This window comes from Apus apus, chromosome 4 (assembly GCF_020740795.1).
Source record: "Apus apus isolate bApuApu2 chromosome 4, bApuApu2.pri.cur, whole genome shotgun sequence".
Taxonomy (NCBI): domain Eukaryota; kingdom Metazoa; phylum Chordata; class Aves; order Apodiformes; family Apodidae; genus Apus; species Apus apus.
The window spans coordinates 33,128,273-33,147,354 of record NC_067285.1 but is presented as its reverse complement, the minus strand read 5'-3'; the positions used below and the strand labels follow the sequence as shown (position 1 = coordinate 33,147,354).

Sequence of the window (19,082 nt, the reverse complement as noted above, 5' to 3'; positions counted from 1 at the left end):
GTTATCAGAAAAAGAAAGCATGATTTAAAACGAAAACAAATTTATATTAAGAATTGTTTAAAAAAGCAACAACTGCATTTCACAACTACCTGCCAGAAGCATGGCTTGTATGTAGCTTGACAGTTTTTAATGATTTTCTTCTAAATGATGTAAGGTCTGAACCATTAAGGAGCTGGGACAGCAAAGGTCTAAGGAAACCTATGGTCTTGTTGCACAATTTCACAATTATTTGAAGGACACACTCTGGTATGCAACTCTGAAGCATTTATTTAAGTTTAGGTGAGACAAAGGGAAATACATTATTGAACAAGCAGGTGTTTGTTTTTTTCCTTTCATATGGTCTTAAAATATTCTTTAAAACTGACATGAACATGTTTCTTCCCAGTGAAAATGACTTTGGATCAAAAACTAAAAAATACCAACTTTAATAAAGATAAAAATTATAAAAGAGAATTTTAAGGCTCAAAGTGAACATCTTTGTATTGGAAATAGTAAGGCAATTCACAATGAATCACTTCTCCAGTACTTAACTGTTAAAATATTTAATTAGGTCTTGCTAATCAGTTTGTATGAAGACATTTTCCAGAATTTATGCTTTTAAATCTGGCAGCATTAAGAACACAGTTCTTAAAGGAATTTTTATTCCAGATTCCAGTAAACAGCTGGATTGGCAAGTGTTTACATATTAAGATAAAGACTGCAGACTTGGCTTTTTGATATTTGAAGTGTGTGCTCTCCTCACATTAGCAGATCTGAGGCATTCAGAAGGAGGCTCCACCTTCCATATGGAAGCAGTGGGACTCAATCCAGCTGTTTTAAGGCAAGAAGTCCAGCAGTGACAATGTGAACTTCTATGTGATGCTCTTTGCATCACACAGACTGGGTTTGCACTGAGTTGGACCGAAATGTTAAAGCAAAGATCATACTTTTGCTTTCCAGAATCACAATACAAAAGTTGTCATTTCTGCTCTTTGAAGTACACTCTGCCTCTGTTTAATAGTATACAAAACCAGGAATAGAAGGAATCAAGAAACTAGATAAAGCCATGGGTTTCTGAATCAGAAAACACAGAAGTTACAAAACTGAGCATTTCTGTATCTCACAATGGCAATGTTATGCTCCACACTGTGGTGACTTAATGGACTTGTGGAAGATAATAGCTACCACTGACCTCAGTGAAAGGTCTAACATTGGGTTTTATTGTGGCAGTAGCCTGCCCTGAATAAGAGAATGAAATACCATGTTAGTGTGAAGTCAAATTGGTTATTCAATTAAACAAAAACAATGAAGAGCCATGCTGTTCAGGAAGGGAGCACAGTTGCAGTCTCTGGTGCATCTTGACACAGTGTGATTAGATAGCGCCACCCTCCACAGGACATGAGCTCAAAGAGCATCACACGTTTTGTGACAGCTCAGTGTTGTCTCAGCTGCTTGCACAAGCCTTTGGCCCTTGGCTGTTCCATCAATTAACAACACAAACAGCATTTTTCTGTCTTTTTCTAGCAGGTTTTCTTGGTGATGAGCACATCAGCACTACTAACAACATTTACTTCCATTCGCATAAGCTTCCTGTACTTATTTTATGGGCTCATTGTATGCAGAGGAGAAATGTCCTGTAACAGTTACTGAGTAAAATTAAATGACTACAGACCATTTAGGATCAGATTCTGATTTTGTTTGTATCACAGGCCAGGCACTGAAAGTAAGTGAAATGAAGGTAAAGTTTTGACTCTTTTGCTAGCAAGTACTTTTGAGGAGAGAATGTTACAGTTCAGCTGACAAATTTCGGTGATCCACTCTCTGTAGCTTACCTCTCAGTGAGACTTCTTGGGACCCCTTCTCGAACGATTAAGGATTAATCCGTCTTACACAGAGTTTTGGGAAAAGTCTTTCAGCAGTAGTTTCTTGTCCTCCCATTTTCAAAGAGCAGAATGTACTTTATTAAAAAAGCATTGTTCAAAAAAGGGGTAGGCATGGTGTTTCATAAGATGGTTTCGTGGTTGCAGGGGGAATGGTTGCACTTGATGAGATTGAAGGTCTTTTCCAGAGTCCATGATTCTATGATTGGGCTGTTTACTCCTCAGCTTGTCAGTTCAGGTTATACTGATGTGAGTTTGGAGATGTTCCACTGAAATCACGGAGGAAAGGTTGAAGATGGATGGTTTGCGTATTTCCTCTGTGTACTTTGTATTTTAATTTGTACAGAGTTTCTGGGTGTGTTGTCTGATGGTGTAAAACGTGAGAAGCACTACTATTGTCTTTAATACTAACAAGTATGATTCCAGCACTGGTAACTTGATATTTGCTGAAACTACTCTAGTATTCCTTTCTTCCAAGCTATGTAAAGAACTGTGATAGAAGTGATCACTCCTGTAGTTAAAATTGCCTAATAGGAGATATCCCAGTCAAAAAAGAAAAGTCTGTGCTTGCTTGAATTCTGAAGTTCAATCAATAGGTAACTTAATCCACACAGGGAAAGTATAATAATTTAGGAAGTATAGAATGATTTAGGTGTGAAGGAACCTCAGGAAGTCATCTGGTCCAACCCCTCGCTCAAAGCCAGGCAAGGGGGCCACAGGGGAGTTCTGAGCAGACAATCACTTGATTAAGCCTGTGTAAAGCCTGATGGCCAATATACAACTTGGAATATTTTGGATCAAAATCTCTTCAGGTCTGGCATGAAATAATGGGGAGATCAGGGCTGTAGATGGGGGTAGCTTTTGATCTGATAAGTCTTCATTTCCTCTTTTCCCCAGTTCCCAACAGCACTGGATTAAATAAGCAAAGTCTGATAACTTTCCTTAGATTATTTTCCCAAGAATAGTTACTAATATGGGAAACTTTAAATTTTAGGTTGCCAAATCCAACATAGTCTAGACCTAGTTTTGGAATCCCTAAGCCATCCTAAAAACCAGTGAAGATAAGAGGAGCAGTAGGTTCTGAATCCTGGAAAATCAGACCCACAATATGTCTGAAGTTGGGCACCCCATAACTGAAGTCACTCGAATCAATGTCACTTTTAATAGCTAGTAGTTATATTTTATTTGCATGGGAGGAGGTACAACATGGGCAACAACTGGGATTTCTGCTTTCCCACTGAAATGCCTGCACCTCCTTTAGTCTCTCAGGATAAGAGTGTATTTTATCTTCCTGCTTTGTTCAGTCCCAGGTGAATTGCCTGAGATTTCTAACAAAAGGCATGGGTGTTATAATGGTGGTTTGATTTTATGATCTTCACTCAGGTGGGATGTAGAACAACAGCAGAAATTCACTTCCTCTAAATCCTTAGGGAACCAACAGTTAGAGTCAACATGATTATATTGGTAGGAAACCCAAAGAAAGGCTCTTTCTCAGTCTCTGGTTAGATCCAGTATCCTTTTACTCTTACAATAACTCCTTTTTTTTTTTTCTTTCCATGTGTCATTTTTTTAAGTTACATTTTTAACTGAAAAAAATCTGAAAAAGGTCGAAAATGAAAGTACCTGTTAATTTTTCTTTTGATCTCTGTGACTTTGATCAGCATTTCGTTGTGTTCACCAGCCATGTTAAAAGCAGTAAGAACTGCTTGAAAACAATATCCAAAGAAGAGAGATAGCAATAATTTAAAGATGCAGAAATTCATATTAGATGTTCACAGATTCTCAGTGCTGGGAGGTGTTAATACAGCTGTATGGATGCTAAATGTATTTAAATCAATTAATGAAGTGTTGTCACTTAACACCTTCTGTTGCACTTCCATTAAATTGCCTTATTTATTACTACTATTAATTACAGTAGGTTTTTTAGCTCTTTGCACCAAAGTGTTGTTAACTTCATAACTTTTGTACAGAAATGTTCTCTGTCTTTATAGTAGATACCACAGTTGTGATTATTTCCTGATTGATGGTGAAAATTGAAGTTCTACCAGATGGTCATTCCTTTTCAGTTAGTAAGAAAATGAGCTAGGTGGTAGATACACTTTAGTCATGTTAAAAATTAGGAAGAAGAGACTTGATGTTTAAAAATGGTGAAGTTACAAGCTTGATGTGATCTGTGTTTAAAAGCAGATGATCACTAGCACTGTAAAGAAAAAATACGAAGCGGATCTGGAAAACAGTTTCAGCTATGAGCTCTAGAGAACATGCTTCAGACAACAGGAATGTTGGTTTCCTGTGTTGATGTCCTATGCAAGTGCCCTGTACCTTACTTAATGAATCCTTACACCACGAGTACACAGTTCATGGAGAACACACACACACAGATATAAATATAGAGGTTATGCAGCTGCACCTACATGACACGATTTGTTTATCTAGTCTTGAGTTCAAAAGTTCTAAGATTATCTGGTGTAATAATATATAAAAATGAGTTACATCTTTTCCCTTTAACTTGTGCTTTGTGATTATCTGGCATATTTGTTTGTTTGTTTGTTTTTTAATTACATTCAAAGTCATGTTGTTTACCCTTGTTCAGGATTGTTGCTATTGTGATGTCAATGTTTTCACTGGCAGTATTCCAGCTAAACGTCCTCAACCCTTACCATGGCTTGCTACAGTACAGTACCTTTAATTCAAGCAGTGAAAGTGGTATTGGCTTTTAAGTGCTGAAAACTGTTTACTATGTAATTCTTAGCAAACTACACAGTACTGGATTTATTGCACAACACTCCATACCACAATTATCCTGCAGTAAAATAATACTTGCAACATTGCAGCAGCAGAACACTTAATTACAAACGAGTTGCTTGTAAACCTTGAGCATCTTGACTTGTACCTCTTTTTTTTCCCCTTTTTTTTTTCCTTTTCTTTTTTTCCTTTTTTTTTTTTCCTTTTCCTTTTTTTTTTTTTTCTCCCCACAGTTCTAGTATCTCTGCAGGTGTGACTGGAACAGCTGTTTGTTTGTTTTTTTTCAAAGTTCTTCACTCTCCACCACCTTTTGGGTTGGGGGTGAAAACAGCAGAGAACTTTCAGTAGTTGGGAAGGCAGAAAAAATATCGAGTCCTTGCCCGGTGAGGTTTGCGTATCGGCTGCCCCCAGGTCGAAGCTTTATTGGCTGTGGAATCTGACGGTGCCACTGAGCTGAAGCAAAACAGAACAGGCTGTATCAACCTCTAGTGGAGTTAGCAATGAACCAGCAGAAACCCATGCACACAAGGAAAAGTTGCTTCCAACATTCTCGTCGAGAGCACAGCATTGCTCTTCCCTGTTTTAGGGTGTGTTCCTTCTAATGTTATGATCTAAGAAGTTTATGTGTTGAGAAGTTTTATTGAAGTCTATAGATGAAATTCTATCCCTGTTCAGTTCAATGGCAACATTTACATGGATTTCACTGAGTCCAAGATTGAATCATTTAATCTTTGGTGTCTTGTCCAAAGCTCTTGCAATCACAACTGAAAACATACCATACCATGAACAGAGATTAACAAACTGGACATGGCTGTGATTTTGTTCTACTCCATCCTCTGAGGGACTTCTCTTCCTGTTATTTTTTTGGTGGTATTTCATTTCAGAGTAACAATACAGGGAATTTTTTTAAAGAGGTGGTTGCAATTTTTATTTCCCTCTACTATTTACAACTAGTAGCCTATGTTTCCTAGATTTTTTTAAAGATACTGAAATATGATCCAAAGAGACATGTTCAGTAATTTAATAGTAACATTCACCATGTTCCCATATGAATGAATACCATTACAATTTTGTAAGAATATTTAGTTATTATATAATACTTAACAGCTTTCATTATTAAAACACTTCAGAAAGGGGAAATTGATGTTATCTTTGCTGGTATTTATTTAAACAAAACCTCCAGTTCTGCACTCAAACTTGCTGACTAGATCTGTCAGCAATTAAAGTGAAAGGGTAGACATTCAGGCTGCAATACTCTGAGAGCAGCTTAGTGTGGGAGACCTGAAATCTACGTGCTAAGCATGGATTGGAAATGTTAATTATCCTTCCATGCGGAATTTTGACCCTATCTGGAAATATTTGAAATGAGTCTTCTTTTTTCTTGCAGCCCCCCACTTATTTCCATTTGAACACTTATTATTAACTGTAGTTTCAGACCACACTTTTGATCTCCCAACCCCATCCATTCAAAATAGCACAAAGAAAAATTATTCCTGACACTCCCTTTGGTGTACAAGACTTGCAGAGTTATTAGAAAATTTGGGTGGAATCAGGAAGCATTTCCTATTTTCCGTCCTTTTCCTGTTTGTACCTTGAATCCTTTACATGAAAATTTAATTTGTCTTGCAACGTTTAGATATCGATGGGGTGTTTTTTTTTCATTTGATGTGACCTTTTTTTGAATCAAGACTCACCCGCCCTCTCTTGAACATCACGGTGCTATTGTCTGTATCGCCACAAGGTGGTGGAAACGACACAGATGCACTGGTGACTTGTGGTTGTCCCTGATCATGAAGCGTTTGTTGGTTTTGGTTTTGTTTTAATGAGAAATACAAGGTTGAAAATTGAGGGTTGTTTTTTTTTTTTTTTGCTTTGAGGGCATGACCATAATCCAATAGTTTGTGGTCTATGTTTGTTATGCTGCTTGAGGGATCAAAGTACTCTCTTGCTATAGATTAATTGTCTTAATGACAACATCTTGCATAGATACAGAGTAATTAAATGATGTGCTTGAACTGGGATGGGCCCTTCCGAGTCCTGGACAAACAAATTAGATACAAACTAGCCTCCACTAATTAGGCATAGTTTGCATTATAGATGCTCTATAGAAGTCTGCTTTCTTGTGTGCAATTTATTCTTCCATCTCAGGTCAGGGCTGTAACACAGGCACGTGTCAGAGGGAAGAGAGTCAAGGTTCAACTTGAATCCATGATCTATGATACGCTTATGTGTCTAGGGAATTTGGAAGGTGGAAAATGGGAGTAGGGAATACTGTGCAGAACTTGTTCTTTGTTTTTTTACTCTTTACAGACCTTTAAACTGATGCAGGAGAGCTGATTTGGTCATTATACCGCCTGGTGGCCACATGAAGCTGTGACACTAGTTTCTAATCCAAGTCAAAACCAGCCATTTATGGACTAAGAACTAGGTGAGGGCTGGGACCAGGCAAAGAAAATAAATTCTGCTTTGTTTATTTACTAGGCAATACCTACCGTAGATGTCGAGTCTGGCAGTACAAGACACAATACCAGCTTCATTTTTTGCAGACAAAGTGTACCAGCCAGCATCTGTTTTCTTGGCAGGTTGAATCAGGAGGCAAACATACCCTGTTGTATCTTGATGCATGCTGGGAAAACAAGTGTTTTGGAATTAGTATTTCTCAAGAGTGTATCAACTTGGAGATTTTACAATATGTACATTAAATAGGAAATACATAAGTTGTAAATTAAATTCTTGAAGAGGTAGCAGTCCAAGACACTTGTAGTCCATAGATTTATTTTCAGTATGGCCTCATCCAATAATCACAGTAGCTAACATCTGTTCTTGCTCCTCTGAGCTGTGGAAATCCATGGTGTGACAGTGTGAGCTGAATTGTTGCTCTGTGTATGTTAATATTGGAATTCTTGTTTGAATTCCAGTGAGCAAAACCTGTGCAAAGCTGCTGCACAGTAACATTATAACGTTTCCTAGTTCAGAAACTGGAAGAGTAACATGAAAAAAATACAAAGAGCATTTGTACAAAGTTCTGATATTTTTCACAGCAGTAGCCAGAGTGAGTCAGAAACTTTCTTATGGTACCCTTTTCCATGAGGAAATGCCCAAGTGGCAAAACCTTAACAATCTGTTTGGCCAGCCCATCCAGTCCTCTACCTTTGCTCTGAAGCGATCCAAGACTTGTGGCTGCAACTCCCAGGAGAAACTATTCAGTGCTGTATTGGAGAGCTGAGGCTTCTCTGCTTTCTAGGCTGTGTTTGGTCCTTTTTATCAACCCAAATGTTTCCCTCATTATTAAGGGAGAGGTGGGAGATGAGCCCATCAGAATACCTGAAGTTGCAAGGAGTTTTGAAATTTGAGATTTTTGTTTCCTTATGGACTGGAATGAAGCATCAAACTCAGGTCAAGAGGATATTTTGTGCTCTAACAAAAAAGGGAACATTCATTCCTTGCTTCCTGAACTACATCATTTGCCTTATGGGTGGAGAAGTGCAACAGTATTAGCATAGATGCTCATGGATGGCCGTGTCATGATACAAAAAAGGTCTCTTGGCTTCAGGCAGGAAAATAAGAGTGAGGCAAGACAGAGAGAAAGGGGGGGCAAACAAGGACAAGCTGCCCACTGCTCATGTGGATCTGTGCCAAACCACTGGAGCCCTGGCTGAAATAGCAAAAGTGTTACAAGACTGATGTTAGTTAGCTCCTGGCCTTGTGAGCTGTGGGAGGTTTCCCTCAGTCATTCCTCTGCTGAGCTGAAGCAAAAACTTTTTTCTAAGCTTCTGCAAAACAACTGGAAATGAGGCTTTGAAGGACAGTTGTTCATTTGATATTAACTACAACACTTGCATGTTTATAACCATATGACAGTACCAGTACTTGAAATAAATCCTTGAGCAGTCTGCCTAGAGGCAGAGGAATAAGGGCTACAGACTGTCAAAGATCAGAGTCAGATGGACTTTTTGGAGAGGGACAGCAGTCTCATAGCAGGGACAGGGACTACTGGAAGATTCTGCCAAGTAAGCTTTCCCTCAGGCTAGGTGTGCGTTCCTGACAAGTGGTGCTGGGGAGCCAGGTGTCTTTACAGATAGCCTGCAGGGTGTGCATGTGGAAATGTAATACTTCTTGAAGTTGATCTCAGAGATCTAATGACTGCATCAAATCATTGAAGCCAAGTGGAAAAAAAAAATTCAAAATAAAGTTTATGCTGAAGTAGAAAACCTTAAATGAAAGCAAATAATTTCTCATTAATTACAGCCAGGCACGTTATTTCATCAGCTTGGCTTTTGCAAAACCTAAAAAATAGTGACATGTACAGAATAGAGCTGAACCCAAACATTATTGTATTTTGTAAGCATGGATCAAAGTCTTTGCTTATGTGTTTGTGGCCAAACTATTACCAGCCTCTGTATTTGATATGCTGAACTCCCTATTATCCTGTGCCCTGGGGCATTCAAAACTGTGTTCCAACTGTCCTGAATTCCAATTCATCCACAGCTAGAACTAAACTGAGGAAAAAAAATAGAGAGAATAAGGTGCTAAAATGCATTGGAATACCGTATCATAGTAGCTTTGCTAAGAAGATGCATCTGCTGTTATCAGGCCTGTGGCCTTGAAAAGGTCTATCACCACCCTCTGAAGCAGTGGCATATTATGCTCATGCCTTTTTTCTGAACCAAGGAAATAGCTGTTGTTCACCTCACAGTGGAGCCAGCTTTTTAAAGGAGAACATCACCTGGACTTGTCACACAGGTTTTCGTGGAAACAATTGGTCCAGCCACAAGAAACCCCAAGCATGGGCATGCTGGTACAGTACCTCATCCTCTCTCTGTTTGATGGGATGGTCTCATTATCCTTCTTCCAGTAAAATACAGGGGGTGGCATTCCCACAACTCTGCACTCTAATCTGACAGGGTACCCTTCAGGAACACCACAGTTCTGAAGCTTCTCCAAAAACATGGGGGCTTTTTTTATTTCCTTTGCTGGAAAAAAAGAAAAAGAATTATTAAGTAACAAATATTTTCCATTTCTCTTAGAACAGTATGGAAGAATATGACCAAAAATTATTCACGTGATATCGAAGACGGTTGTGAATTTTTAATGGGATATTGGAAGGAAAGTGAAATGCGGTGGCATAGCCTCTGTAAGGAAACATGAAGAAAATGATAGGCAGAACTGATGTTCAGAAAATAATGTGTGCTTATCTAATGGGTCTAAACATACTACCGTTGTAAGAAATGAATGCCAGATCTACTAATTTCAGTATCTCTCATCTTGTAAGGCTCTGTTAAAGAACAGGATTCAGATTTGTATTTTTCTGTTTAAAACCAGAAAGACTGAAATCTAGGGGACCTCAACGTATATTATGAATTCAAACCCTAAGCATTTTCTGGGAGAAAATGAAGAATGTCATTTTGCCAAGACAAGGGAGGCAAAATGATGATGAGACAGAATTCTTACAGGCCTCTGTTAATAACAGCAGTGCACTGGTCCACTGAGGTTCTTCTCCCTCCATCAGTTGAGTTTTGTAGTTGTTTGATGCTTCTCCTATCACTTGACTGACTATTTATACTTTCTGTAGGGAAACTAAGTACGATATGTTTGAAGAAGCGTGCACAAGCAAGTTCATCTTTTTGACTAGTTTTTCAGTGATTCTTACCTACAACAGTGAGCTCCAGACTAAATGAATTTTGTCCTGTTTTATTAGTGGCAAGGCAAGTGTAAGTTCCAGCATCGTTTTGTGAGAGAGGATCAATAAGCAGGGAGTGAACTCCAGTCTCCCTGACCAGCATCTTGTGGGTGCCATCTGGTAGCACAGGTTTGCCATTCAGAAGCCACGTCAGCTCCGGAGTTGGTAGCCCGCTCACCTGACAGAGAGTGAAACAGCTAGAGACAAATGTCCAACTGACCAACAGATTTTAGTAAATCCATTCATTTTCATATGCCATCTGAATTATGTCAGAATCTAGAACAGAAAGATTTTTCTAAAATTTCATTTCTCAGCTCCTGTTTTCCTGCTTAGTTCCAAAAGGGAGAAAACCAGAAAACATACAAGTAACAAAATTCCAAGAGAAAAAAAAAGTACATGAAAGGCCTACATATTTCTTAGCCAGAAAGGAAGAAGTATGGTTATGCATCAGATTCACAAAAGACTCCAGTAACCTGCTAGTTTGGGGTTTTTTTTTTAGTGCTGAGTATAAATCAAAACCCTGGGTCTAAACCACCACACAGTTTAATAGAGATGAAAAAGAGTTTCATACAAATTACTTTCTATTTCATAAAATGTGATGAAGAGTGATGCAGTTTTTGTAGCTGTTAAACTTACGTGCTTTAGAACACTATAGATTAAGTGTTTTTAGAAAGATTATTAGACTGTTTTGTCATCTTAAAGGTAGCTAGAAGTACTTATTCATGTCTGAAATGCTGCTTTCCAAAGAATATTCTACAGACCAGAGAAAGAGGGATGTGGACCTTGCCTGAAGGAGGACTGCTGTCTTCCAGGTTTGTGCAATACCAGGCATGCTTTAAGTCTTCACAAGCTCTGCCAGGATAGCAGAGCTAAGAATAACCAAATTCTTTGGCATGCTCCCTAGTAAACTACATCGTAAATTAAGTAGTAATGAATCTTGCTCATCTTCAGGGCATTAATTTCTGCTTTAGAGCCTCTACCCTCTTCGGGGTAGGAGACATTCTGGAGCATGGAATAGGTCAGTGTCAGGAGTACCACCTTGGCTGTGCTACTGGGCATAGAGGGACTGCCAAAATAAGTTGGAGTAGATGAGTTTCTTAAAGTTGTGCAATAACAGGACGTTCACTGTGTGTACTCTAAGCTCTGACAGCTCTCTCATGGGGATTTGAAGCTGTAGATTGTGATGTTACTGCATCTCTGCATGCTGGGGAAGCATAAAATGAACTGGGATCCGTTCCCTGTTTTGGGGGAGTATTAATCTTCAGTAATTCAGTCCAATACAATGGGAACATTTGTTTGAACAGAATACAACATGCTGAATCTTCTCTTTCTCATGCTTTTGTGCTATTCTGGATTAAGTTCAAGAATCTGTTAATGGTGCAGAAGGACCTGTCATTCCCAGATTAACTTCTGGAGTTCAGACCAGTAAAGGACACAGTGAACACATCTAGTAATTTGAACAACCTTGTAAGTGAGCCTTCTATTTCTGGGGTTGTGTTTTCTGTGTTCTCCATTCCATACAGCATGTGTTGAAAAGAAATCCCCTGAATCAGCTCAGAGAGAGTAGCAATAAAAAAAATAATCTTTAAAAATCAAGCATAAGAACTTGAACGGAAAGTGTTCACACACACAATAAAGAACATGAAAACCCCTAGCAATACTTGTATGGAGACAGAGAAAGTGAGAATGAACAGAGGAAACTTTTCATACCTTACAGTCCAACCTACAAAGTCGCCCTTCATGTGCCACCATGTCCCCTGGAGCCTGTAGAAAGTATGGCCTGAAAAAGCGTTCTTGGACTGCCTCTTTGTCTCCTTCTGGCACCCGGGGTCGTGTTCTGCAACACAAACATTGCTTGTGTATGTTTGGAAGTCAAACTCTTTTTAATTTTTTTTTTTCCTAATGCTTTAAAAAAAATAAATTTGTGGGAAAGGATGAACAGGTAGCTTGAGTTCTATATAAAAGGGCAGAAAAAAGTGGACAGATTGGAATTGAATACTTGCATAGGAAGGTTGTAAAGTTAACTATCTTGTGTAGTATTGTTGGATTCTCAAGCTGTCCTTCTCTTCTTGCTTTTTTGGGTGAATTTCATTTTACTAATCCATCTCTTGCCTTTAATTCCTCTGCAGCAATATATGAAAGTTAAATAATACTTTACAGTTAAACTTCCCTGTATTTGAAGATGACCTTCAAAAATATTACGTTGTAGAAGAGACCTGCTGGGAGGGAACTGCTGCCGTTATTTCCATTTTATGGTAAGAACTGAAGTACAGTAGTTAGTTATTTTTAATGCTTTCAGTGAGAAGCATAAAGAAGGTCTGAAGGAGTTATCTTTCCTTTTACCTGTGAGGCTGATTTGTGGATACTCGGCCTCGAACAGGGATACTCTGAACCATCAGGTGGCCTGAACAACTGATTCTCCCCTGGAAATCACAGTGGAAACAGAATTGATAGTTGGTTAATAGCTCAGTTCATTTTACAGTAGAAATATTTAACATGTACCATGCATTAGGATTGATTTTTATGAAGTAACTGAACTATAGTGTAAATTCTACTTTTTCAAAGCAGATGCTATAATTGTGTGGTGGAGTGCAGATGAGGCAGGGGTTTCTTTGTGTGTTTCTCAGACTCTTCAAGGCTGTGGACATGCATTTACCAGTGGTGCTACATAAACCAGTTCAAGCAGTGTCTGTCCCTGCTTGTTCATTCCTGCCACTGTGTCTCCACATGTAATGTCTGCAAGTACCTTTATACTAGCATATTTGTTCATGCAGCCACACAGAAACTGGGAAGTAGTTGGGCTGAAGTACAGTTCAGAAAAAGAGAGAAAAAAAAATAGCTTGGAAGAGTTGCCTGATTCCTTGAGTGTACTGCTAAATAAACAGCTAAGCTAGCACACAGGGTAAAGGAGAATGGTGTGAGGGGATGAGGTTATCTGCAGATCCACACCTTTGCATCCTAGATAAAGAACAATTGTGTTCAATAACACTTCCCAGTTGGATGTTCCTTTTTCTTTCCCCTTGCTCTATTCTTTCTGCCTGAAATACGATGTCTCTCTTATCACCGTATCTCAGAAGGTATTATCCATCAGCTACAGAGGGTGGGGTCAGTGCTGGAGTTACTAATGTGAAAAAATGTCTTTAATGAATGTGACCAGGATGTGTAAGAACAGAGGAGCTGTTTCATCATTCTTCATTACATGGTTTTCTTTCCTATCCTTTAAAGCCTTTGTTTTTTGATACAGTCACTGCTTGATGTCACACTAGGTGACCCAGTCTGTCTTCCTATTAACATATATTAGAAAAAAGATGAAACAAGCATTATTGTAGAGGAAAATAAAACACCTTACTTGAGGGTTTGCAGCCATGATTGTATAGTTGCCATCATCATCATTAGTAGAAGCTTCAATATGTAAAGAACATGTTCCGTCTCCTTCTCGGTTCATTTTGAAATGTGGGTTTTTCTTTGAAATCTGCTTGCCATCCTTGAACCAGTATACCTGTGGTGATCAGACCCACCCCCAGTCACTTAACACTTGCTCTGCAGTGGAATAGTGACTAGAAAACGTGTAGACAAGAACATGACATAAGCTGACCATTTGCTAGTAAAAATATTAGAACATTATTAGTATAACATTTGCCAATCAGTTACAATGTGAAACAGAATGATTCCAGGCTGAGCTCAGAAACTGCATCTCTCTTTTACACAGCTAGGTCTGCCTGATTATTTTTTCTTGGCTGCAGACGTGTTACTGGTTATCTCAGGTCAGTTATAATCTTTCTGACAAGTTAATTTTTTTTTTGTTTTATCAAGTTCTGTGCTCTTGGAGTTAGGTGGTTGTGAGAGAGTCCATACATCAAGGCCTGACATGGGCTCAGGAGCAGATACTGTTATTTTAGAAAGTGAGGGGGAAATCATTTGTTTTAGAGGTCTCTCCACAGAGCCAAGTTGTCTGGAGTGAGACCTCCCAGAGGGAGGTACAGAAAATAACGGGTGGTTGATTTTCATTGCTTTAACATAAAGAGAGGGAGTGACCTACCTTGGGAACAGGTATTCCAACTATTTTGCAAGTGAACGTGATAGGAGATCCTTCCATTACCCGAAAGTGCTTGAGTCTCTTATCAAAGATTGGGGCTATGTATTTGCCTGTAGGGATTTCCTCGTGTTGGACTTCGTCGTCTGATTCATCCACCGGGGTACGTTCCAGGCGAAACTCTATTTCATTCATCAGCCTCTGCTCAAAGCTTGAAATCCTGTATTCCTGCAGAGTGAGAGAGAGAGGCAGGGTCCTGAACAAGTCGTGCTCTGTGGTCATTGCAGCCACTTGTGGTTTGAGACTAATTCTAAAATGACTGAAAACAGTAAAGCCTGTGTAAACCATTGAAGCAGTCTGAATTTAGTCTGCGGGGACAGATTCTCACTGCATCTGAAGTTTGCAGAATGAAATTAATGAAACTGAGCAGCTAAAAAAATAAAACATGTTATTCCTCAACACCATATGAAAAAAACTATTCTCTTACACACTGTTGATCAGAAAAGATCATTAAAATATACAAATTTTGTTGAGGATTTTGTGTTAAAATATTAGTTACCTGCTAGTTATAGAAAGGAATACTGCAAGTCAGAATTATATAAGGAAAACTGTACCTACTAAAAGAGAAAGCTAGGAAGAAAATGAAATATTTTCAGTCATTTACCTGCAGGCTAAAACTTGACCAGATTTCTAGCTGGTGTAATTGAGAAAGCAAAACACATCACATTTAAATCCTCAGATTAAACAGATAACGCAAGGAAACTAGTACATTCCTACATAAATTACCATTTCCAGATAGTTTAATGTGCTTATGAGCCTCCTCCTAATCCCTGAAGTCGATTAGAAACCTCTGACTGCTACTTCACTGTTTTGCATGAGGATGTCTCTTGTCTAGACCAAGAGGCATTTGACCAAATGTCTCTTGCTGTGACTTGTGAAGCTTCACACCGACAGCCAGCCCCTGTTTTTGACACCAAATCAATGTTTATCCTGGGCATGGTGGAGCACTACAGATACACCTGCCTGGACTTGACTGGTAGCAGATGCTGCCAAGCTACACTAACACAGACAGCTGCTAAAGTCTGGCTTAAGGCATTATAAACTGTCTTGTGTGGAAGCTTGTACCATATGTACCACATGTAGCTCTGTAGCAGTAACCAAATCAGTTTGCTCACCCCTGGGTTTGTGCAGTTTGTATGTCTAGAGCTTGCATTCCTGCTTCTGCTGAAGGGCACTGACATCTCTGAGAGCAGGCTTATGTTTTATTCTACTTCTGTGGCAAGCTGACATCTTCAGAATCTCACTTTGATGTGTTAGACAGTGCAATTAGAATGGGTTTTATTGCTTTGTTATAGAAAGGAAATGATCTGTGGCTTGGAAGATAAATACTTGAGCAATGCTAAAAGTCCAATTCTCATTTTTAAAATAGGATTTTAGAAACTGGTGAATAGTAAATAAGGATTTAGTCTATCCTTAGATATATTCCATATGCTGGAAAAACAAGGTTCAGAAAATGCATCTCATTTGAAATCTGATAGAAAGTTCATTAAAGAACCTGCAAAGATCTGAAATCACTGGGACTTAGTTCCCTGATCAGTTAGCCATGACATCCTACTGCTAGTTATGCTTTTGGTTATTAGTTCCCAAATAGTAAGGAACAAAAATGGAGAGGCAGCACAAAATTTTATCTGACAAAGTTTTCTGATTTCTTCAGAAGACCAAGGAGTGAGAAGTAGCCAGAGGTTGAGAGGTTACAGTGGAGTTTTGAGGAGACAGGGGTCTGTGAGACTTGGGGTGAGAGGAGGAAAACGTGGCAGCCATGAAGCAGAAGATGTTGGAAATTGCCATGGTGGAATAAATGCCCTGGTAGTATCTGGTTTTGGTACTGTAATGGTAGATGTTGTGTATCAGTCTCTTATCTGAAATCTTTTTCTAAGAGGGTTGCTGGAAGGTAAAGATTAGTTGTGGTTGGAAGAGGCAGACAGCTCAGAACAGGGAGGAAAGGATGAATGAACCCTCTTTACTGAAAACTGAGTCTCCTTCCACTCCTCCCTGCTTCTCTGATGCTGCAGGGCTGTTACTTCCTCCCAGCCTGGGAGCAGTGCTAATAATTACAAGGTAACAGGAGTGTTCACAGAGGGCTTAGAGCCCCGGGTCTCAACTTCAAGATACCTTCCTTACCTGGAACACTCTCCCTCCACTCTGACAGGGCCAGTCTGCTCTCTGATACTGTCTTCAAATGTGCCGCTGCGGGGACAGCGTTGCCAAGCAGGAGTTTCTGAGCTTGCAGGTCTGTAGCATGTGCCAGACATGCCCCAAGGGGTGGGAACCAGCCACTAGATGGTGTCCTCCACTCTCTTAGTTGGCTTTGTTTGCTCTGGGGGCTGGCCAACAGCTGGTGGGCAGCAAACAGCCTTATAAAGTTTCATCTTGTTGAGCTTTTTTTCCTTCACGCAGCATGTCTCAACAAATCACTTTAATAGATCAAATTCTAATCTCAGCTAAGCCAGTGTAAAACCAGAGAGTCTCTGGTTCCTGACCAACCAAAACTATCATTTTTCCCTTTAGATGGCGAGACCCGGTTATAATGTTCTAAGAGAAAGTTAAGCAATCAGTCTTTTACCTTTTACCCTTGATACTGACAAAAAGTTTGTGTGTTTTTAGGAAAAAAGAGTCAAGTAAACATCAGAGTGACTACTATGTTTTAAGCAGCAGCCGTATCACTGAACTAGACTGCAGTCATATTTTGGTTCTAGAGTCTCTTATAAATTAAGACATTCAGACCTAAACCTTTGTTGCCAGCAGTGTACTGAAGTTTTGTTTTCCTTCAGTTCCTTGAAGAGCTTGAGTAGTTTCCTCCCTGTTGTTTAGGTAGTTCTTGACAGCAGAGTGGCAAAAAAATTGCACCTCCTGAGAAAGAATAACCTTGAGTCTCTGAATTTTCTGGTAGGACCTGATGATGCTATACCTAATTCTTCTCAGAATGAAATTGTTTTCATGAATTTTACATGCTGTGTGGCCTTTGGAAATGTGGAGGCTAATTAAGGATTAATTAAGACAGGGGTAATCTCATTCCCTCCTTCCCTTTCTGTCATCTAATGATTTGTCACATGAATAAAGGTCAGGGCAGCACAGCAGGTATGGTACAGAGTCCCATTTCTGCCCGTTTATTGTGTAATGAACCTCTCAAAATTATGTAATTATTTCTGGATGCTGGTTACATGACAGCATTATTATAAAGCTAAATACACTGTTTTGCATACATGTATGGTGTCAGAGCACTTTTGAGCACTGTTATTCCCTTTGTAAACATCAGCCATTTTCCCAGTGTTCTGGGTGTTTAGAGGGCAACAGGGCTGATGGGCAGAGCAGGCAAAGTGACTCCCAGAGTGGTTATCTCAGAAGCTAGACACAGTGAGTGCATGAAGAAGTTTTACCCTGAGAAGGCAACTCTGAACTCAGATTGGAATAAACTGGGTGGGGATGAAAAGTGTTAAGACTCCTCAGTCAGATAGCAACTAAAAGCAATAGTCTAGAAGGCTAAAAATTGGAAGGGGGCTTTTGGAAGAGGCAGGACCTTTTATTTGTTAAGTGCAACATAATAAAGAGCAAGGGAAGGAAGTGTAAGGGGCCTGCATTTGCTCCTACATACAAAACTGTTCTATCTGCATAATCTGGAAGTCCAGACCAGTTATTCATAGGAGCTATTCATAGGAGGTTTAAGATGAATATCAGGAAAAATTTTTTTACTGTAAGAGTGACAGAGCACTGGAACAGGCTGCCCAGAGAGGTTGTGGAGTCTCCTTCGCTGGAGACATTCAAAACCCGCCTGGATGCCTTCCTGTGTGATGTACTCTAGGTGACCCTGCTCTGGCAGGGGGGTTGGACTAGATGATCTTTCGAGGTCCCTTCCAACCCCTAGGATTCTATGATTCTATTCTATGATTCACTGCCTTGTGAACATCACCAACATTTAACATCATTGTTTTATGGCAGTACATACATCTACTACTGGACTATCTTAGTTGCATACAATCTTTGACTTTATTGAGCTACCTGCATGTTTCATTACACACCTACAAAGCCTGGTTTCAAAATGAGGTGACTAACCTCTAGATAAAATGTTTCTTTAGTTTCCTGGTGACTATGTCAAAAGCAGGTTTTGGAAATGAAAACTGCTAATGATGAGAGTCATGTTTCAAACTAAAAAGACAGCATTGTGCTTTTATACTTTTAATACATCCTCAACTGTATAGTTGGGAATCATTGCTTGGTCCCTGAGGGGAGTTTTCTGTAATATGGTGTTCTCCAGCAGAGGGAAGTAATGGGGCCTGGAAGGCACGACCATTACACTCTTAAGTCATGACATTAATAAGTTACTGACTCCAGAACAAAATGCTTCTGAGTGGAGTTAAGAGGCAATGAAATGCTGCAAGCTAATCGGAGAGTCCAGTATTGTTTACAGGCAGCTGAATTTAGTCAGCAGTTTTTCATGCTGATTTTTTTTTTTTTTTGTCAGATTCATTGCTGTCCAAAAGAAGCTGTGGTATGTACTAAGAAATTAATAGTATAGGATTGCTGTAGCCATGATGGCCTACAGATGAAACCAAGCAGTGCTGATAGAGACAGTCAACATCTTTCATTACCTCTGCTCCAGAGGTACAGGTTTGTCTTAAGTTGCCTAACCAACTGACAAATTAAACTTAGAGCAATTATTTTGCAGCTGTAATTAACCTCATGCTTCTTGCCTCTGTTTTAGATCTGG

At 39.4% G+C, this 19,082-nt stretch overlaps 1 protein-coding gene across 2 annotated transcripts in view; it reads right to left on the bottom strand.

Moving 5' to 3' along the window:
- Window positions 1-247: 247 nt before the first annotated feature.
- The window catches only part of MYPN (myopalladin), a 65,005-nt gene continuing 46,170 nt past the window's right edge, over window positions 248-19,082 (bottom strand). For both annotated transcript variants that reach the window (XM_051617635.1, XM_051617636.1), the window contains exons 13-20: window positions 14,324-14,545; window positions 13,634-13,783; window positions 12,628-12,707; window positions 11,995-12,121; window positions 10,255-10,462; window positions 9,412-9,577; window positions 7,097-7,230; window positions 248-5,057 (exon numbers count right to left, since the gene is read on the bottom strand). In XM_051617635.1, the coding sequence (XP_051473595.1) occupies window positions 4,888-5,057; window positions 7,097-7,230; window positions 9,412-9,577; window positions 10,255-10,462; window positions 11,995-12,121; window positions 12,628-12,707; window positions 13,634-13,783; window positions 14,324-14,545 (1,257 nt within the window). In that variant the 3' untranslated portion in view covers window positions 248-4,887. The remainder of the gene's footprint in view (window positions 5,058-7,096; window positions 7,231-9,411; window positions 9,578-10,254; window positions 10,463-11,994; window positions 12,122-12,627; window positions 12,708-13,633; window positions 13,784-14,323; window positions 14,546-19,082) is intronic.